At 43.0% G+C, this 22800-nt stretch overlaps 1 protein-coding gene across 7 annotated transcripts in view; it reads right to left on the bottom strand.

Moving 5' to 3' along the window:
• Positions 1-22800, bottom strand: part of VWA2 (von Willebrand factor A domain containing 2) — a 40849-nt gene that overhangs the window by 15487 nt on the left and 2562 nt on the right. For 5 of the 7 annotated variants that reach the window (XR_003706832.2, XR_003706833.2, XM_028730216.2 and 2 more), the window contains exons 3-11: positions 16195-16256; positions 14497-14571; positions 10548-10681; positions 10175-10284; positions 5358-5552; positions 4400-4533; positions 2861-2993; positions 1224-1279; positions 417-524 (exon numbers count right to left, since the gene is read on the bottom strand). Coding sequence is in view for 5 of the 7 variants with exons in the window: in XM_028730216.2 (XP_028586049.2) it covers positions 417-524; positions 1224-1279; positions 2861-2993; positions 4400-4533; positions 5358-5552; positions 10175-10284; positions 10548-10681; positions 14497-14571; positions 16195-16246 (997 nt within the window). In the remaining 2 variants the exon portion in view is untranslated. Of the gene's footprint in view, positions 1-416; positions 525-1223; positions 1280-2860; positions 2994-4399; positions 4534-5357; positions 5553-10174; positions 10285-10547; positions 10682-14496; positions 14572-16181; positions 16257-22800 lie in introns of those variants that run through there. The other 2 variants (XM_028730218.2, XM_028730215.2) reach the window with 2 other exon arrangements.

Raw genomic sequence — 22800 nt, 5'->3', positions numbered from 1 at the left:
GCTGAATTGGAGCAAATGGAAATCCACACAAAACCCATTTGCTGTTTGCTCTTATTCAGTGGTAAAACGCATGTTTTCCTGGGGAAAGCGCAGGGGCAAAAATAAAATAAAATCGCTCAGATCCAGAGCTTTAAAGCCCAGACCTGTGCTTAGAAACGTGGCGCAAAAGGAAATCTGGATGAGCCCCATGTCTCAGTCACCAGAAACAAGCAGTACAAAAAAAAAAAACCTTCCTCTGAAACATTTAATGTTTTGTTTTGTAAATCGAGTCTCTTAACCCTTATCCTTTTCTCCTCTTCCCTGTTATAAAACAAAAATAACAACAACCAGAACTGTTACAGGAAACTGAGTGATGTTAGTGACACATTAAAAAACAGCAACCTCAAAGCACTGGTGCCTAAGATGAAAAGGCATACCGCAATTAGCATCTCCTCCAAAGCCAACTGGGCAGACACAGTGGTATCCTTCTAATCCCTGCTGAATGCATGTGCCTCCATTCTGGCAAGGATGAGAACCACAAGGATCTAAAAAAAACAACAACCAACAACCAGGAAGGAGAAAGACAAGGGTACCCATTTAATTTCTTAATCAATGATTATAGAGCCTTTCTTCTTGTTGTTAAGTTGTAAACAGGACTGAGCTCTAGGAAAACTCAGGCACAGTTCACACGGCATCTAAGCAGAGTATTTAACCCCAAGATCCCTTTTTTGTATCTTGCCTTTTAGAAAAGCAAAATAGACTCTGGAACACAGTAAAAGGGTCTTCATTTGACACTCTTCTTATAAACTAGGCTTCTCCTGTTTCCCTTTGTTGGCAAACAGAATGTCTATTAATTGAGGCACCACCTTATTTTACCCCATTTTTTCCCTTTCCCTTTCCCTTTTCTTTTTTTTATTGATTTATTATACTGACACCAACACAGACAATACTCACAAAACAAACTAACAAAAAGATACTACAACTACAAATGCAAAGCAGATGTTACAGATAAATCCCTAATTCAGTTCTTATTCATTTCTATTTGACTTCCTTCATTCTCAATGCAGGTCCGGTTGTATATTTAGTCAACTGTTTCTTTCTCGGTTCCTCTTCTCTATTTTTCTCTTTATCTTACATTCTTACACCATGATTTGTTTTGCAGAAATTAGTCAAGACAAGTCCAGGTATTAAATTAATACCTCATTATTTTTCATTTTGAGATGTTTCAGAAGACCGTATCTTACCTGGGCATGTGGTACGGTAGCATCTAGAAGGATACTTGATGAAGGTGTTCCTCCAGCTTAATTAGAAAAGCCAGTATATAAAAAAGTGAGATTGGGATAAACTTTAGTCTATGAAATAGAAGTTGACAACTTTCAGTTTGGTTAATGTATTAAATACACAATCTTATGCACACCTAGTCAGAAAGCTTTGCAAAAATAAAGCCCGCGGAAAAGCAAAAAAAAACAACCCAATAACAAGGCAGCAGAGATTTCACCACTGATGTCTCTAAACTTCACGCCACCCTCGTTATGTTTACTTACACCAGGGGTAACCCTTGAGATGCTGGACTCCAACTCCCATCTGTCCCAGTCAGCAAGGCCAGTAGACAGGGACGATGGGATCTGGAGTCCAACAATGTCTAGCTGCATAATTGCTGGCTCCGCCCCCCCATATACACACATTTGCTGTAACCCACGAGAAGTACATCTTTAAAGTATGCTCTTCATTTACATAAATCTACGTACTATGTAAGATATTCAGAATTCTGTTGGTCTGCTCATTAAAATTTGCTCTTTTCAAAGCTATTTTATTTCTTTACTTCCCACACTGCGTCAATCAAGATATGTGTGTGTGTGCTATCACAAGCCTGCTTCCTCCCACCATCCCTAGCTAGTCCCCAAGGTAGATTTCTCATAGAGGAAACAAGTGGGGGATGCAGGGGGGGAGGAGGAGCTGAAAGGAAATACTACATCTTTTAAAACTTCTTTATATACAGAAACAAAACAAAACTACAAAAGGCACAAAGATCTGTTTTCCTTTCCAAGTCCTTTCTCAAATATTTCACTTAGGGGTACAAGCCCTTCTTACAAAGATTTGAGCATGCAACTACTTCCTTTTACAGGCATTTGACATTACTTATCTTGCATAATTTTAGGATATATCCTCAACTCAGCATGCAGGGAATTTTCTTGTTGGACCTGCTGCCCCCAAGCTGACAATATAGCCCTGTGTTTGCAGGCTTTGGGCTTCACATTGGCTGCAATATGAGCAGAGGCTATTTCCTGCCAGTGATTGAGCCTTCGCCCCATATCAGGGATGATCTTATAGCACTGTCAAAGGAGCAAGACAAGAGAAGAAGTGTTTCTTCCAACCAAGAGGCATGAAAAACATCCGGAGAGGCCTCGGTTGCGTACTAGGGCCAGCTGTGAGAGTTCTGGGCCTGGCTCTATTTCTACCTCAAGGAAAGTAATCCATTGTGACACTGGAGGGAATTCAGGAATACAAAGATGTGCCCTGCATCTGAATCAAGAGATACTGTGTTGATTTCCAACTATAACTGGACTCAGCCAAATCTCTCTGCCTCTTTATCTCTCTTTTTTTATTCAAATGCAAAAATCTGCTGGAGACACTAGCTTCCAGGTGCTGTTGTGGGTGTAGCCTTGGAGTGTTTGAAACCCATTTTTGTGTGTGATGGGCTCCATTTCTCCTGCCTCTCCCCCACTTTTTTAAACTTTATTTTTTAAAACTTTGCTTAGAGGCCAGCAGGACAGGACAGTGCTGAGCTCCTGCCCAGCCATCACCTTCATTTCCCCTATACATATAGATTTCATTGATCCCCACTGGGGTTTAAAGGGACAGCACACAGCTGCTGACTCACTTGTAAAATGGGCAGAGGGATGTGCGCACGGCATTATTGCTCTTCGACCCCTTCCAGCAAAAGTAGTTTCCAACAAACTCTTTGACTCTCTCAAGTGTTTTGCGTTCGCAAGAGTGAGATTCAGCTCCGCAGCCTGGGGCAAGGAGAAAATGGTCTCAAGAGTAGGCATTCATTGCCTGAGATCGAAAATTTTATGCACCCCCAAAAAGGGAGCACAGCAATACATGAAGAGCATATTGTTTGCATGAGAAGGCTTCAGATTTCATCCCTGGCATCTCCCGCTGAAAAGATCAGATAGCAGGCGACAGGAAAGCCCTTTGCCCGAGACCCTAGGAAGCCACTGCCAGTCAGAGTAGAAAATACTGGGCTAGATGGACAAACCGCTTGAGCTGATATGAGGCAGCTTTCTGTCTTTCCTGGACACTTGCTTTTCTGATAGCAATGGTCCAACCACCATTTTGAATTTCCAACAATACACCCAAATACTTGATGTAGCTACTGCCATGGGGTGAAACTGGGGAATCAACAAGGTGGGCAGTGGAGGGAAGGGAAACACAGGACACTTGGCTAGGTAGCGCTCCCTCTCTAACTTGAAGCCAACCCTCGGTGTTGCCCAGCCTTCTGTATTGCTTGCTGTGATATACAATTATAAAGGGTCAAACTACACCTAATAGGCATTGCATAGCATGGAACAAACTCTGGGTTTTTATTGTTGTTGTCAATTAAATTAAGAGGTGTAGGGTGGGGCGGAAGTACAATTCCTACCATAAATACAGTGTGTATTGAGGTGGAGCTTACCTCTTGCCCTCCCAACCCCAATCTACAAGGAAACTGCCCCTCTTCCATGACCAGGGCTTCAGATTAAAAGTATTGGGGGGGGGGCACTTCTCACCGTACGTGTTGCGCCCAATGCTGCTTTTCCGCTTCCACAATGGAACTTCCCTTCCTCTACTTGGCAACCCCCCGCTCACTTCCTTAAAATCTTCTCCAGAAGGTTGGAAAACAGATTTTGGGAGGGCAAGTCCCATTGCTCAAATGGAACTCTGCCTGCGCAGTGTTAGATACAACCCGCGACATTTACAGCAGGACCAGCACCCCACCACACTAATGGTTTAATTATCAAAAACTGAAGACATTGCTACACGCTCTACAGTAAATTTAACACGCAGCTTAATTCTCTTAGGCGTGTGCAGGGATGTAATGGCCGTGTATGAGGCACCACTGCTGGAGAGTCTCACTTGCTGCCTTCAAGCTCTCAGAAACAGGCAACCCTACAAGCAAATAGCAGCTCTACCCTTAATCACCAGACTTTGAAGCTTCTCTTTCTCCCTCTCTGTCTGGAATTTCTCTTCCTTCCTGCCTTCTGATAAACAGAAAAAATGCCCTAGATTAGAAGAGCAGCCTGGAGGGAGGAAGGACAAATGAGGCTTTGGGCCCAGGAGCACAAACAAAATGCCTAAATGTGACAGCTAGTGCCTAAACAAAATAGATGGCAAGACTTGTTTAATCAGTATGTAAACGACTAAAAACCATTTTTACCTGGAAATGCAGCGCTGCAGATGGCAGACTCTGTAAGGGTGGTATATAAACCATTGGAGGCGTCATCAGCATCTTCGGCAAAGAGGATGTGCCATTCGGCCGGCTCACTGGCTAGTGCCTGCAGTTCTTCCCATCTGCACAGAAATAATTCAGCACAACAAATAAAGCACTGCAGCATGGCAACAACGTAATGGCAATGGGTGTCACAATTAACAGGGGCTATTTAAAAGAGCATGATGCATGTATGGATGTGTGTGAAACTGAAGCCCAATAGCAGCCGTTGCTCTGCTGTAGTTAATACATTTTCCAAACACAAACGTTCCTTTTCTGTTCTTACCATATTTGCTTTAACAAAAGATTTCCCAACACACCCCCTTGCCACTATACCAACAGAAAAAGGATGCACACAAACGTACACCTTGGAGCTTTATATGCACACTTAATGCAAGGAAAGGGAAGGACCTTTTTGATAGTGGCTCCTGTGGAGTTGGCTCCCCATGGAGGTGTGCCTGGCCTCTTCATAATGCTCTGTTAGAAAGCAGGTCAAGACACATGCCTTTTTCCATGCTTTTGGAGGAGGCATAGGAGTCCAGGTTTTTTTTAAAAGTCAGATTTTCTTATAGACTGGTGGATAATTTAATGTTGTTTTTGTTGTGTGTGTGTGTGTGTGTGTGTGTGTGTGTGTGTGTGTGTGGTTATGTTTTGGTATATTTTATTTATTATATTGTTTTGTTTTCTTCATTTATTGATGTAAACCTCTCTGGGATACAAAACTCTCCCTAGAGATGCCTAAAACTCTCACTAGCGATGGGTTTCTAGCGTGTGGACCACCACTTTCTCTTCATCTCTCTAGCCTGATAAATCTACTTCCACTGCAAGCCTTTTCTTCAGTCACTGGTAGTCAATAAGTAATGGCACCCCTGGCTTCTTCCCACTCTAGACTAGAGGATAAACTTACCTTGGGAAGCTGACTCCCACAGCAAACACAGCAATCCCCCTTTCTTTTAACTGCTTGGCTGGCAATGCCACATTGCCCTGAGATCTCCCATCAGTTAGGATTATAAGGATCTGAGGTATGGATGAGTTTCTGCCCCCAGAGAATCCTTTCCGAAGAATGTATTTCAGAGCAAGTCCTGTTTCTGTTCTCCCACCTCTGAGTTAAACAGAAGAAGAATGGGGATAAGTTAACACTGCTCTCTGCTTCATTTCCAACAGAAGACCTGACATTTGCTCAGGGAAACTGCTAGAATACAGAATATGGTTTGTTTGGAAAGTCAACAGGTGATGGAGACTATTACCGGAATAAAGCAGGGCTGTATCACATAAGTAAAAACAATCTTGATAAAATAGGTGCAACATACACAAATACGCTGTTTGAGAGCAAAAAGAGAATGCATTCTACCTTTCCAGCAGGCAGGACAGCAAAGAGGAGCAAAAAATGTTTTGAGATGGTGCACGTTCCTCTTAAATGTAATTTCTACTTCATTCTTCTCCCCTTTCCCTACTGACTGTATAGGCAACAGACATCATACATTGCTTTGGAGTCAAGTAAGTCTTATCCAATAACACATTACTATCAAGTGGGGGGAAACTACACATTACATATGTACAGTCATACCTCGTCTTGCAATCGCTGTGGGTTGCATGTTTTCGGGTTATGGACCTGCCAAACCTGGAAGTACCGGAATGAGTTACTTCCGGGTTTCGGCGCTTTGCGCATGCACAGAAACACTAAATCGCAATTTACACATGCGCAGAAGTGCCGAATCGCAGCGCTGTGTCCCCTGCATGGATCACGTTCACAACCCGAGGTTCCACTGTACAGTGGTACCTCAGGTTAAGTACTTAATTCTTTCCGGAGGTCCGTTCTTAACCTGAAACTGTTCTTAACCTGAAGCACCACTTTAGCTAATGGGGCCTCCCGCTGTTGCCACGCCACTGGAGCACGATTTCTGTTCTCATCCTGAAGCAAAGTTCTTAACCTGAAGCACTATTTCTGGGTTAGCAGAGTCTGTAACCTGAAGCATATGTAACCTGAAGCATATGTAACCTGAGGTACCACTGTACAATGAAATCCAACGGCCCTTCTACCACATGAGAAAACCCCACAAGCTTCTGGAGAGGAACATTAACACTCTCCACACACCACTTCTCTGGTCCAAATTGCCCCACCCATTCACAGTCAGGGGGTTCAAAACAAACACTTGCCCTATGGTACCTTCTAATCAGGGGAATCTCCAGGTTGCAGCCTGGGGCAACTCTATTATCTTCTGGTTTATTTGTATTAACACAAAACAAGCTACTTCTCATAGAGATAGATCAGAACCTGGCATCAGGGTGAGTGCACGTATGATGCAAGTTCATCTCTTGGCAGTCACAAGAGCAAGTAATGACTCGCACGCGAGGAACAGTCACCGCATCCAATGGAGGCGGCTCACACATGCAGAGTCATCGGGTACCAAGTTATAAATGTATGCCATGATTCATACTGCCCTGCTTGCACGGGTTGCTGCGTTACAAAGATTTCTAAAGAGTCACTGCAGGTGCAGTTTCATCTCTGCCCCCACACTTGCACTCCAACATCTGTTAAATGTTAGGTTGCAGAAGTCCAAGACATTAAGTGCTGTTCTGGGAAGCCCCCTCGGATTTTACTAGCTGGTCACTGGATCTATTAGCCAAGTATTTTGGCTGTCACAGGGCTTTTCGTCTTCTGCTGTGAGAAATCATGCATGAGGTACAAAGAATCTAGACTGCAACAAACACAAGGAATGACTGGCAATGATATACAGTGTGGTGAAACAAGTGTGCTGGTGGCGGCGGTACCACAATGCTAACACTTCGCATAACTGAAGAGGCCATCTACGGTGAGAATTACAGAATGGTCATTTTCAGTATTATATTTTCTTGCATACTTCCAGTCACCGCTCCAACTAACTCTGTAACAAAACTGCCTTGATTATCTCCGTTTTCTATGCCTGTTGTGGGAGTTTGACCATTTCCAGTTACTGTACTCTTTCTTAGAGTCTGCTTTTATTTCCATTTAAAATGATCGGGGCAAAATTGTGAATAAACTCCTTTTAAAATAAATCACAATGTTACCCCCTCATTTCCACATGCCTACAACTCTTTATTTTGGACCATGTTTATTCAGTTTTTTAAAAATGACCCTTATTGTGATTTCTGTATTTCCTTGTGTAGTCAGTATTTGATCATACTCACGCTTTGTGGTGCTTGGTTCTTTAATCTGCACACTTCTCTTTGTACCACCCTATAATTCTCAGTTCTCTAAACTCCTGCCAGAGCCGGCTTTGATCTTTTCTAGGTCTCCCCTTTATTCCCTTACTTAAACGTTCTCTCTCTTGAGCCACATGTCAAGAACGCATCAGCAACACTGCAGTAGCAGTCAAATCTTCCTTAGCCAGCTGCATTTTGTCACTGCTTTGCTTCCATCTCCAAATGACTTGAAACTCTTGACAGCTTTGATTTTAAATGCGGCAGGTTTTTTAAAAAAAATAATTTCTTAGATCCTGTGTAACCAGGGCTGTTTTTCGACTGAGGAGATGGGAGTTCCTTTCAGTCAATGAGTTGGCAGGCCCTTCGGTTTTAGTTTACCAACCAAGCCAGGAATGTCCTTTCCACATTGTTTGTTGGGACAAAATTGACACACGCATACCTCACATTCATATGAATACCTGCGTGTGAGGCGTGTGAGTTTGTCACCAGAAAACAGCCTCCTCTTTGTTTTCTGGCACTGTGTCTTCTTGGCACTAACACGCAGAGAGAAAAAGGAATGGTGTACCCCATAAGTGATGTAAAATTTGCATGCAAGTGATTAAAAACACTGTGGCAGGATGCTTATCCTTTTCATGTGTCTTATCAGCAAGAAAGTGATTTTTTGAAGCACAATGGGCTTGGCCATGAAGGAGGACACTATTAGAACCAGAATCACCCTATAGATATCGACTCACAGCTCCATTGCACTAGCGGGAATCCTTGAATTGGCTTCTACTAACAGAATGAGGTGGCTGAATCTGGCCCACTCTATTTTAATGCATGCGTCATTGGTTGTGATACTTCTAAACTGCTTGAAGCCTATCTTAGCATTAAGAGCCACAGACAAAAGATTGAAGAGGGAGGGGGAGAACCAAGTGGCCATGAATGCAGACCTTCATATTTTCCAATTCTGCCCTCTGAAGTGGTTGCTGCCATCCTGGCTATTTTTGCCAGTGATATCTTTAAGCTAAAACCAGGATTTACTGGCAAACTGAAGGACGTTATCTCTGCTGGAGCTGTCAACGTTCTCTTCTCAGCATTAAAGGAATGTCAGCACATGTCTAGATTCCAGATATTCAATACCATTTCACAGCCTCTGCTTTCAGTTGCACTTCAGAAGAAGTAAAAGAGAAATCGGGGGTATGCTTTTCATACTCTTGTCTTCTCTTGAAACATTAACAGCTCAGTCCAGTCCCACAAGAGGCAGAGAGGAATCTCCACTTAGCACAACAGAACCCCATTTTTCTCTCTCCTCCATCTCTTTCCTGGTGGCAGGTGCATACTTGGTGTCCAAAATGATCATGCAGAGGGAGGACTGTGTGGGAGCCCTGGAGGTGTGCAGAGATCTTCCTGGCGCATAGAGCGTCTGTGTGCACATGTTGGAGTTTGAGAGAGAAGGGGGGAACTATGCTTCAAAATAAGTTAAAATGAGGAAAGCTTTCTAAATATTAGGCTACACCATGTTATGGGGAAATATATATGCAGAAACAGCACAAATTAGCCACTTAGAGACCTCATGTCTATCCCTGGGGACAAAAAAAAATCCACAACACACACACACCCCTACATCATTTCTGGAATACAGGCAGCGATTGTCTTAGGTTTGTCTGATATGTGCGTGACATCACAAAAGGGGGCGGAACGGGGAGAGGGTGCTGCCGATGAATGTAGAGGTCCAGAATGTAACCGCCACACATGTACACTAGAAGGAATTCCAAAGCTAAGGAAAGGGCACCCAGAACAGTTCCTTGTAAGTCCTTGCTGTACGTGAAGGTTGTCACCAAGAGACCATCTCTGATTCACTGTAATGTTTGTAATCTCGTGGTCTTAAGCACACTTAGGGGGTGGGTGGCTGTGTGCCTCTGAATACTATTTTGCTTGGAATCACAAATAGAGAAAGTGCTGTTACACTCAGGTCCCACTTACTGGCTTCCCATAAGCATCTGGTTGGCTACTGTGAGAATAGGAAGCTGGATCCATGCCTTTGGCCTGTTCCAGCAGAACTTTTGCTGTTGGTGACCCACACTCTGATTCTTAATACATCCACTTGGAAATAAGACCTATTGGATTAAACGTAACTTACTCCCATGCCAGCGTTTTTGTTAAGTTAGACTGACATGTAAACTATTTGCACCATGGGACACTGAATATGGCTGGATATGGAAAATCAGCTTAAATATAAATATACCAATAAAGTTAGGTCCCAGGAAATGATCTGGAGGTACATGAGGCCATCATATTGCTGAAGCTAAGCTGGTGGTCTGGTTGACAGGAGACCAGCTGGGAATCAAATGGATGCCCCCCCCCCCCGCCCCTGATTCCATAAAATAATGAAGTCAGGATATAAATCAAGGAATAAATCATTAAATATTTCATTCACAACATCGAAAGTAAAATGTTCCAAATACAACATGAACATGCAACTATCAGAATGAAACTATTACTTGCCAACTACTTATTTTAACTTCCTTAATAAGAACTCGCACATATAATAATTCTTACTTGAACACAATCTTCCTGAGTTTGTCTTTTATCTCCTGCTTGGTGAAATATGCATCCAAAGGGAACTCCAAATGAGGAGTGTTGCTGAACTGTATTGCTCCCACTCTGACCTGAAAGGGGAGGGGAAGGTCAACAAGGCGGATTTATTTTTATGCAGTTGCTGCCATTCCAGGAATGCTCAAAATGGCTACAGCAAGAACAGACATGGGAAGTGAACTAGCAAACCCCATAAAGATAAACTAACAAGAATTCCCCAAGTTGTCTATATTCTCCTACAGACATACACAACATGCACAACCCTACACAACATGCATCTCCCAGATTCTACATGGCACACAGTGAGTGGAATAAACTGGGGGTGGAGGGTGCTCACCTTTCCTGGATTGATGTCCAGAGCATCACAAAGTTTGATTGCTAAGTATTTTGACCTTTCAAAGCTCCCTTTGCCAATGCTGTAGGATCCATCGAACAGAAACAAGACATCAACTGGGGCAGAGCAATTCATTACTGGCAGAAGAGAGAGGGGTCTTTTAATCACAACACATAGTAATAATGTTAAAAAGTCAGGTTGGCTGGGAGGGCAGAAGAAGGAGGAGGAGAGGACTGGCAGGGGGTGGGGTGAAGTATACATGCTGAAAAGAAACCAAGGATAACATTCATTATAATACATTAGGAAGTGAAGGTCCAGAAGGAAATAAGAATTCAAATGCACATCACCATTCATTAAACAAAAACTCAGTACATTGCACTTCTTTGTTTTGTTCCCAGTTACTGAAGTTTTCAGCCTCTAGCTCACAAGTGGGGAACCCTTTTCAGTGCAAGGGGCACAGGCAAAAATAGGCAGAACAATTTAATCTCTGTACTGTAGGCTAGTTTTATCACACTCACACACGCCTCTCTGTCCTCTGTGCAGTGTCTGTAATCACAAGTGATCAGGATCTAACCAGCATCACTCCAGCCATTCCAAACTCCAGGAAGTGGGAGAGATGATAATATTGAACGTAGCATATGGTTACATGTTGCAAGCAACTGTCTTGCCTTGCGGTTCCAAACAGCAGCCTGAGAAAGCCTTTAAACCTGCAACCCTCAAGATACTGTTGGACTCTCTGATTCCCATCAGCCTCAGCCAGGATGACCAATGGCCAAGGATGATGGGAATTACAGCCCAAGAGCTTTTGCAGAACCACAGATTCTGTACTAATCCTTGAAGCACATCCCTAGTGGGGTCAACAACTTTCAGGGTCAGGTCTTAATATTCCCCAAAGATGGCTCACTCCTCTAAGCTCAATTAACCTTCTCATTGGGAGGGGGGGGGGATGTCATAGTATCATAGAAACTGCAGTCTGAGAGGAGCAGAAGTTATATCTGCAATACTAGCTGCCATAAATTGCTGATTAATCATGACTGCCTATGCGCTGAAAGGAATTTTCTCTCTCTCTTATTATTTAAAGACACAAACGAGATGTCGTGGAGCCTCTTTTGGCTTTACAGCTTTGTTAAGGATGATTTAGGTACATTGCATTCTGCCTGAGGGACTTGGCATTAATGATCCTTACAGCCTCTTGCGGCTCTAAGATTCTATTAAAACATTTGTGGTTTCTTGAAACAAGTTTCTCAGAGTCAGTTTCATACTAGCATCAGGTTTTCCGGAGACCATGTCCTGGTGTTACCTGAGCATGCACAAACTTGCCTGCAAGGCAATTACTAGTTGCTGGGAGTGTGTGCCAAGGTAGAAGCTTCAAGCTGACAGAGCTGGATTAAGCTAAGGTTGTCCTTTCATTTTACAGGGAGGGGCCTGTGAAAATGGGCAAAGCACAAACCTGCCCTTGGAAATTTTGGAAAACATTTGTTTCAGTCACTGTAAATACTCTGCATCCCTGAAATTAGTTAAAAAAAAAAAGGAAAGAAAAGAAAAAGGACTACACTGATAAATAGGGAATAAGCATGTTAGCAAGTAAAGGCTGCTTCCATGCTACATCACTCAAAACAGTGCGCAGAAAAGCTATCAGATTCAGTTACTGAAAGCCCAACTACAGCAGAGACAATGGGCAAAATCAGAAATGGAGTCTTACAAATCGTATTCCCACAGGCTATATGGGCCAAATTCCATTAAATGTGGGAGAAATCTAAGATCAGCGTTCCTAAAGTTTCTATTGCTATGCTTTTTAACAGCAGCCATGCAGGAGAAATGGTTGTCTTAATTTTGATTACAGCAGTGACACCAAGAGAAGGGGTCCTGCTAGCCTTTCCACCCCACCCAGTGTTCAATCCACACCTCGGAAGCTGCTGTGTGCAGTAGAGGAGCCCGGCTTTTTATTAGCCTTGTTTATTTTAAGCAGATGATGATGTTCTCAGTTATCTGCCCTCTTGTGTCTTGTTTCTTCCCCTCCCCATTTTAATTTTTAATGATTGCTTTGTTGTTTCTTGAATGCTCTTAGCTTCTCAGAGTCCTACTCTGGTAGATGTAAAAGGTTATTCTAATAAAGTAACAAGAAATGCCATCTTTGAGGGAAGAGTTAAATCGCCTTGCTCCATACTGCTCCAATCAAATTCAGAGTTCCACTATCATCTGCTTTTAAGTAAAAGCAAACATTGGGGAAGCCAGTTATGAATTCCCTACATCCTATATTTTTGTTTGGCCTACCCCAAGAGACCCCTTCACAAGACGGCCCAAACCCTGTCCCCAGCTCCCTGATTTCTATGCATGTAGGGTTTTACTGACCTAGACTACCCATCATATAGGATTGTACTTTGCATAGAGGCAGTCTTTTTTTCTAGGGGGGGGGCACAGGGGTACGCATACCCCCCCCAACATTTTGTGTATCTAAATTGAGGGGCAGTATTTCAATATGGGGACGCGGGTGGCGCTGTGGGTAAAAGCCTCAGCGCCTAGGGCTTGCCGATCGAAAGGTCGGCAGTTCGAATCCCCGCGGCGGGGTGCGCTCCCGTTGCTCGGTCCCAGCGCCTGCCAACCTAGCAGTTCGAAAGCACCCCCGGGTGCAAGTAGATAAATAGGGACCGCTTACTAGCGGGAAGGTAAACGGCGTTTCCGTGTGCGGCTCTGGCTCGCCAGAGCAGCGATGTCACGCTGGCCACGTGACCCGGAAGTGTCTCCGGACAGCGCTGGCCCCCGGCCTCTTGAGTGAGATGGGCGCACAACCCTAGAGTCTGTCAAGACTGGCCCGTACGGGCAGGGGTACCTTTACCTTTTATTTCAATATGAGTAGGGGGGGAAAGTACCCCTAAAAATTTTTGTTTTAGCAAAAATGCACTGCATAGAGGTCTGCATGCATATGCTTCCTTGCTAAGACTTCCAGACTCAACTTGTGAACAGTAGGTGGCTGGAACGGTGTCATCTGTGAATGGGACCAGTGGTATGGCCCAGCTGCCCCTCAATGCAGGGGAAACCCCCCTGCAGATAAAATGCATTAGGGGGACAAGAAGCATTTAATTGATAAAAGATTTTGACATTCAACAGGTATAGTGGGTCAATTTAAATCCGACGTAACTTACATATTATGGTGTACTGTGTTTGTTTTTATAGCCCCCTCCCACCTTAAACCATTGTTACCCATCCTAACTCCTCTGATATATAAAAACTGAACTAATTAAAAAAAAACAACAAGTAGGAACAGTTCATGCAGCAAGGAATGAAAAATTTGCATTTTTAAGTAAGGCAGCCATGTATTCTTGATTTCCTCTCTCTTTTACTTTGTCTTCCAGGACAGCACTGATTATCCCCTTTGGCTTCAATTTCTGCCTAGTTAAAAAGATTTGAAATCAGTCCGCCCCCCCCCCCTAAAAACAGATTAAAAGGGATTGAAAGTTTTAAAGCATTCCACTGAAAGCCACTGAGTCATGTTATACAGTAACCTTGTTGATTCCTATCTGGCAATAGTCCACTGCACCCCTCATTAAATGGTTGCTGGAACACTGAGATGTTTCAGCAACAGAGGATAATACTATAGCTGAAATTAATCCGCTAGGAAAAAAGACATATACTCAGAATGCGCAGCCAAAGGTGTCAAACACACATCCCAACACACAATTAATGGGTATAAACCATACAGTTTCCACAGCTGCTCTTCTCCCCAAGTTCACCTCCCACTACAGCAACATAAAAACTTTTCAGCCCGCAGATCAAGCCAGCTTGGCAGCATAAATATAGAATAAATTACACAACTGACATTAGGAGCTCATAGTCAAAGATCAGAAATTCTTTTAAATAGCTGGGTGAATAAAAATATGTTGATCATGTAATGAAGGGTACAAATCTGCAGGCATTGCAAGAGCTTTTTGTGCAACAAACAAAAAACACTCACGCTGGCCAGCTGCTGAAATTTTCTCAATGGTTTCCTGGCTGATGTGCAGTTCTTGGGTGCTCCATGACACAAGTGCTGTCAAATCAAGTTGTCAACACAGTTAACCAGCTATTACCAAAATATTTTAACAGAACCTCTTTAAGGCGTTACTTTCAGATGATTTCCAGAAAATATCAGGATAGGGACAGGCAGCGGTGGAGCAAGCCCATCGGGCACCCAGGCGGCGCACATGACCTACGCCCAAGGGTGGGGCCAGCCGGGGCAGGATGTGCTGCGGGGCCTCCGAGGAGTCTGCCTGCCTCCTCCCACTCAGCCGCCCTACAGCTGGGGCGGGGGGAGGCAGCGGGCAGACAGTTTGGGACAGCGCGGAGCCTGCGGGCACCCAAGCCACTGCGTCATTCCCAGAAGAGATGCGTGGCTCGGGCGTGCTGCAAGCCCCGCAGTGATTGCCGCCTGCCATTTTGTCAACCCCCTCAGTGGTGACACCCCACTGCACCCCCCTTCCTCCGCCCCTGAGGACAGGATAGCTTGTGCGCTTTCTCTTTGGCACCCATTTAAAGATGCAAATGGTCATACGATAAGCACAATAATCTAGCTTTTTCAGCTGCAGAAAGGCTATCAAGGCATGCAAGACACAAAAGAATACTAGGTGGTATTCAACTAAATTTTACTCTTGAGTAGACCCACTGAAATTAATAGTCGTCATGCTCATTAGTTTCAATGGGTCTACTCTGGGTTAAATACCACCCACATTGCTTCAACGCTGAACAAAATGTTATGGAATTGATGGAGCTGACTTAAATCTGACCGGTATCAGGATATAAATTGAGTAATTTCCTTACAGTTGCAAATATTTTTTAATCATTTTCAAACTTTACCAGGTCACAGCATAAAGTTTGTTTGAAGGGGTTCACTGGAGTGTTTTGTGGCTCACGTATTTGTAGGTCTTGCTTGAGCCCTCTGGACAGATCTTGATAAACTAGAACTTTGAGGAGGTTTAGACATAATGCCATGCCAAACTATGGCATATGAATGTCCTAGGCATACAGGCTCCCAAAAATGAGATTGCAGCTATTCTTTCTGTTCCTACTCCTGTTGAGATGCTTTAAGTCAAGTTTAGTTTGTCATCCAAACCTGGGCTTGTCTCCAGCAAAACAAATCACAAGCCCAGGTTTGGATGACACCCTAAACCAAATCATGGTTAAGCTTGCAGAAGCACAGCAACAGGAGAACCAGAGGAGGTGTGAAGAAAGTGTGATCTCCTCTCGGGGAACTCTCAGCCTCCTGTGTGTTGCAGTAAGCAACGGTTTGGCTAGCAACAGTTTGGCTGGGTGAGTCAGCTTGATTCCTGTTGCTGTGAGACAACAGGATCAGAAAGAAGGATTGTGTGGAATGTTGTAACTTAAATAACGAAGAGAGCGACCTGGTTTTATACCATTCTGGACACCACACAAATGCTGTTTTAAGATTTGTACCATTGATATTGTTCATTTTCTGTTCATGCCCAGCACAGCACAGTGTATGATTTGGTCACACATCTGTGTGGAGCTGATGAACAAGTACCATACAAATTTGTGCCTGAGTGGATGCAGCCTTATTCCTTATTCTACAGCCATCACCACCTTTCTCCTGTGTTTAAAAGGGCAGATTTCGCAGGACACCACAGTCCACCCACGATTATTTACCTTGTAAACTCACCTTGGGAAAACAGGAAAATGCAAGCGTAGGTAAGACACATCAAGAGGCTCATGATGACAGCACTGCGGGATAAAAAGGCACATACTATTTCTAGGAAAGGTGCTGAACATATTATCTGACTTTTAAGATCTTGACTATCAAAAGGTATTAGTGGCAGCTGGTGCATGCTGTACAATTGCAAACAGATCCATTTTCTGACTGTACATCACACATCAGCACCATTTAACTTTATGAGCTACTTATAAACCTCCTTATGCTGCTCTAAACAGCAATGGCATTTTTGCATAAACAAAGATCTGGCCTCTATCTAGCTGGCTAGTGCCCAAGTTTACTGTAGCTAAAACTTTCCATTTAAACTGTTCATGGAAACTATAGTTTGGTGACGTAAGGCTGCCGTGACTCATTGGCGAGTCTTGATCTATTGTTTGTGAATCATGTGCTGTGCTATGCTATATATATAATGCCCCATCTACCAACTCACAAAGCTTCATTTGAGCTCCTCTGGTTCAGCACTGTTTTTCAATAGCAAGCTTTAGGCTAGAATCCTGGGAAGCAGCATATTAATGCCTACGGATCAGCATCTCTTGTTGAAGATAGACTAGATATATAAAGAAAGATGTCACACAGCATAGGTCTATCAATGGAGGCAAGTAGATCTGAGCCTGGCTAATACCTAATGGAAGGCCAGCTGAGAACTCAACATTGCTACATCGAGCTACTTGGATACAGTCTGAGATAGTGATTAATATCCTTTCAGGTATTTGGCCAAAGGTAATGTCAGAGCTAAAAACAGTAGAAACGTATTTAACATAGGACTGCTGGTGTTTGGCTCCTAAATCTTTCCAGAGGCTTTTGGGATGCCCTGGAGCCTCATTTTCCTATACCATGTATTAACCAAGTGGTTCTTTGCATCTACAAACTGGTAGTTCAAGCAGAGTACGTTTGAAAAGGCACAAGTGCTTCTCCTTGCCAACAACAGTCCATGTCCCTACGTCAGAGGCCATATGCTTTCTAGGGAGACTCAAATCTGACAGTAAGAGCTGTTCGACAGTGGAATTTGCTGCCAAGGAGTGTGGTGGAGTCTCCGTCTTTGGAGGTCTTTAAGCAGAGGTTTGACAACCATATGTCAGGAGTGCTCTGGTGGTGTTTCCTGCTTGGCAGGGGGTTGGACTCGATGGCCCTTGTGGTCTCTTCCAACTCTATGATTCTATGATTCTATTATTCTAAATCCCACCACCTCTTATTTTACTAGCTGAATTCTGGACATTTGCCTGACACTTGTATACCTAGTTTCTTATATTTTACAAACATAATTAATGCTCAAAGGGCTGATTCTCTACAGGACAGGTCATTCTGTTTTTAACCCAGGGATGGAGAAGCTGTGGCCCTTCAGATGCTGTTGGACTCCAGTTCCCACTGGACTCAACATGCATGGCCAATGGCCAAGGAACACAGGTGTTGTAGTCCAACAACTGGAGGGCCCCATTCCTTGTTTAACCAAATGAAGGTGACAACAACAACAACAACAACAACAACAACAACAACAACAACAGAGTTCCTCAAATAGCTCTGGTTCCCTCTTTCAACAACAACAACAACAACAACAACAACAACAACAACAACAACAACAACAGAGTTCCTCAAATAGCTCTGGTTCCCTCTTTCTCCAGTCCATCTCCTGGTACATGCCAATAAGATAATGATATATTTCTCCACTCCCCACAAATGCGCACTCAAATAACTCCAGAACTGCTTGACTGTAAATTCCCAGAAACACATGAACAAGTCCCCACTTGCCCTGGCAGGTGAGTCGACCAGGACGCTATAGCACAAAGTTTGGGGAGATAAGGGTGTTTTCATGACACTCCTATCTCAACTTTAGATCTCAGATTTCTCAAGGGAAATTATTTCACCCAGCTGCCCCGCTCTACTCTTTTAAAGGAAAAACTGAGAGCAGCAAACATAGCATGCACTTATGAATAAATTTATTAGGCAGTACTTACAAACATCTGTATCACTAAGAGTCTGAATGTTCATAGCTGTGAATGGAACAACAGCTGTGCAAAGGTTTTAAAGGCGCCTGAGCTGCATTTATAATACATATTAATACTGTGTATATATATTATATTATTATAAACACACATGACCAAACTAGATATGATACCTTAAGTGTGTGTTTTCCCTATTCCTATATAAATCAGGGATGGAAGTGTCTGCATCTAACCAAAACCACCACCAAATAGCAGGCAGGTAAGAAGAATGCCTAACACTGCTAAAGCTGTGCTCCATTTCTTTTAAGCACTCTGCCCCCAAGCCCAGCTCTGATGTGGGCAGAAAAATAAATGCTTAAGCCAGAAAGGGGCTCTTAACTATGTGGCCCAATTGTGGCCCTCTGGGCCTCTTTCTGGCCTTCAGAACTCTCCCCAGGCCACACCTCTTACTTGTCCTACTTTGCACTCCCTAGTACATTTTCCCGGCTGAAATGTGGCCTCAAACTTCTACTTGTTTGGATGATGGTTTGTTGTTGTTGTTGTTGTTTAGTCATTTAGTCGTGTCCGACTCTTCATGACCCCATGGACCAGAGCACGCCAGGCACTCCGGTCTTCCACTGCCTCCCGCAGTTTGGTCAAACTCATGCTGGTAGCTTCGAGAACATTATCCAACCATCTTGTCCTCTGACATCCCCTTCTCCTTGTGCCCTCTATCTTTCCCAACATCAGGGTCTTTTCCAGGGAGTCTTCTCTTCTCATGAGGTGGCCAAAGTATTGGAGCCTCAGCTTCACAATCTGTCCTTCCAGTGAGCACTCAGGGCTGATTTCCTTAAGAATGGATAGGTTTGATCTTCTTGCAGTCCATGGGACTCTCAAGAGTTTCCTCCAGCACCATAATTCAAAAGCATCAATTCTTCGGCGATCAGCCTTCTTTATCGTCCAGCTCTCACTTCCATACATCTCTACTGGGAAAACCACAGCTTTAACTATACGGACCTTTGTTGGCAAGGTGATGTCTTTGCTTTTTAAGATGCTGTCTAGGTTTGTCATTGCTTTTCTCCCAAGAAGCAGACGTCTTTTAATTTCGTGACTGCTGTCACCATCTGCAGTGATCATGGAGCCCAAGAAAGTAAAATCTCTCACTGCCTCCATTTCTTCCCCTTCTATTTGCCAGGAGATGATGGTTAGAGAGGTGTAAATGAGCATGTGTGGAAACTACATACAAATGTAACATTTATATTCATTTCTCCACACACTTTTGTCTCTGGCCTTGCCCACTCCTGGAAGGTTGCCCAGAAGGAAACATGGCCCCTGGGCTGGAAAAGATGCCTCCCTCACCCGTCCCCTTGGCTTAAACCTACAGACAGCGGCAAAACCAGGCAAGAGAAGAGCAGGTTTTGCTCCCCTCCTCAATGCACTCTATTTTTGTGCAAAAAGTAGATTCCACCTCTGAGTTATATGTAAATAGGGCACCACATCTCTCCAAGACATAATTGCCTCATGTGTCTAGTCTGGCCTTATCCATAACTTGTGTTTGAGGGACAGTCACCAAGAATGCAGCTGAAGGGGAACAACCAAGGACACAGATGCTCTCAGCTATGGTCCTTCTTCCCCTTTCCGCAGAGAACCTGGAATAAGACCCATTCAAAGAAACAAGAAAAAATGGAGCTCTGATGTTTTACTAAAACTTGTGGCTTCCAAAACGTAACACTGATGGAAAAATGCGCTGCAAGTCAACTGGGCAAAATATGCATCACTGTACAAAGAAGTTTGATCTGTTTGTGGTAAGTGGAGTTTGAAAATGTAGCCTCTGAGATGTAAAACCAAAAGCACCATTGTACACTATTTGTTCGATTATACTACCTTCTTCATATGTTGACACAGAAGGTTGGACATTAATGTCTGTCGGTAGTTTAGTGTTTAAGAGTTGCAACTTAGGTATAGATTTTTGATTCTTTTTTAAAACAAACAACAAGAGAACTGAGAAGGATTAGGACAATTATCGAAGTGTGTGAAGGATAGGGAGTTTCAAGCCAGCTCACACAACCCTAAGCGATGATGAGGAATCAAGTATGAGCAGACAAAGTGTCCATGCAAATGTTTCACCACGTCAAAAGTTCCTGCTGCTTAGAACACACACTATAACTTTCCTAACGCAAATGTTTCCAAAAATGATGAGGCAATGAAATATATAACCATAGATCTGCTTTGTTCCATGCCCAAACTCAGCCCATGCAACCAGATATCAAAAAGTCATGCAAACTGGATATTTACCATCTAGAAATGGCTCCTTAAGTTGATATTCAACCTTTTTGTATGTCGCTTAAAGACTATTTTGTAGGAAGCAACTAATGTCAAATAAAACAACTCCTTTCTGCTTTTCGTAGTTTCTGTGTATGCTTATTATCACCTAAGAAAGATAGGCAGGCAGTTATACACACTAAAAGGCAACCCAAAGCACCTAAAAATCTGAGCATCATATCCCTAAATTCAACTCACATTCTTAGCTGGGTGAATTGATCCTACATTTGCCAAGAGGGCAGGCATGTAGGTGACTACATATAATTCTAAAGAGCACAGTTCATAGCAATTTTGCTTAACTCTTCTCCCCAGCAGACATAATCATCAAAATAGTTGAAGTGTGTACTTGCCTAGAACAACAGGCCCTACAACAAGTGTTGCCAAAAAATGGGATGGGAATAAATCATTAGAAAGTGTCAAGCAGTAGGTACAACTTTAATTAATTACTGCCTCCCTTTTGATATGGATCCAACATACAACAAGTTGGCTCATTAGGCTGGGGACTTCAAGCCCTCCTCCTCCTCCTCCTTGCAGCAAGAGACTGAAAGAACACTCATATAATAATGGAATCTTAGAAATAAAACAGACTTTGAAAAAGAATCTGGTTGTTTTAAAGGTCAGCTGTTATAAAGAGCCGGTGCAACAAGTAATACAAGCTTTTGTGCTCTTTTTGCAGATGCAGCTTATGGCTGCATTTATTCTAGAATCAGTGGAGATTGCGTTTGGTTTTTTCCCCTAAAGGAGTCTACACACTATCTAGATGTACTGCATATTTATTTGCCCCGTGAAAAGTCCTTCTTAAGACATTCTGAAAGTCAAAGTTCACTGCAGACTGATTCTGCAGAGTTTGATTACCCCACAGTTTATTCAATAGAAAACAGAAGTAGGTTGTCCAGGCAATAGGGAAGGGTGTATTCAGACCTGCCCAGTGCATTGTGGGTGGGCGTATGCCAAGACTGCAATCACCACTGCCTTCTACATTCACTTTGGACGCATGAAAGTAGGAAAAGGCACAGCCTAGTCAAGGGGACAGGTTTCAAACATGTATCAAGTAACCACACCAAACTTTGTAAGCGGCAGGATCGAGAGTCAATATAGACTGAAAACACCATGCTGAGGATGAGCATGAACAATACTGAACTGAGAAAAGCTACATTTTTGTAATGCAAATTGGTTAGTCTTAATTTTAGACAGACAGACCAAATGCTGATTCCTATTTAGTACCATTTTAGCTGAAGAAAGAGACCTACTTCAACTTTTAAGCCTTCAAATTGAATTAGATACACCTGCTATTACAAATCATGAAAGCTAAGGTGGAACAGGTGAGTCAGGGAGGCTTACATTTGGTTTGGTTGACAGGTTCTAAAGCTCTTGAGCAAAGAGTTCATTTGGTTCAGATAGAAAGAACCACTCAAGAAACAGCCCTTTATTGCAAGCTTCTGTCACAACCAAAAAATGCATAAACAATTTGGAATCCCCATATTATCCTTGGAAGGTCTAGTTTTACACATGTATATATGATATTCCACTGCTATTTAATCACACCTCAGCTTGAATCTTATTATTGCTTTCCCCATTAATCAAACTTTGAACGAAGCCAAACTTGTGGTCCTGGTGGGATGTTGAAATATATTTTTTGTTCATTTTTTTGTGTTGAGGTAAACACATTCAACATCACGAGGTATCCAAACTGTGAGCATGTGCTGCTTGTTCCAATAATAATCTGCTATTGTATGGCAGCTTCACATGGTGTTTTATGCGCATGTGCACAAATATTTTACTGTGTATATCACACAAGGATTGATGCAACTTCCTACTGCATGTAGAAGTACTGGTAAGCTCATGTTTGTGGCTGTAAAATGGGTGGAGTAGTCCAAAGATTCATAATCTTCACAATGAAGCAGCCAAACAGGCAAGCAAAATGAGGAAAGCAGCTTATTGATACTTATGCTGGAGACTTATGATGGAATCTTATGCACTCCCATGTTGGGCTTACTTCTGAATAAATGTGTTTAGGGCTGTGCTCTTTCTTTCTTTCCTTATACGAGAATTAGCCTAATAACAACTCACATACATCACATTTAAAATGCCTATTGAGACAAAAGATGCAGAATTCATGGCTACAGATACTTACACACTTAATGAAATTGGAATCATCTAGGGCTAACAGAAGAGCAATCAAAGAGCAAAATGGTGAGCATGTGCACATCTTGTTTGGTGAGTCATTTAATCATCGATCAGCTGATAGTGATCTGGCCTATATTTACTACCTTTTGATCATAACAAGGCCTTGAAAACCCTTCAGGAAAAATAA

The sequence above is a fragment of the Podarcis muralis genome, chromosome 6, assembly GCF_964188315.1.
Source record: "Podarcis muralis chromosome 6, rPodMur119.hap1.1, whole genome shotgun sequence".
Taxonomy (NCBI): domain Eukaryota; kingdom Metazoa; phylum Chordata; class Lepidosauria; order Squamata; family Lacertidae; genus Podarcis; species Podarcis muralis.
This window is presented reverse-complemented; position numbering and strand designations above follow the sequence as displayed.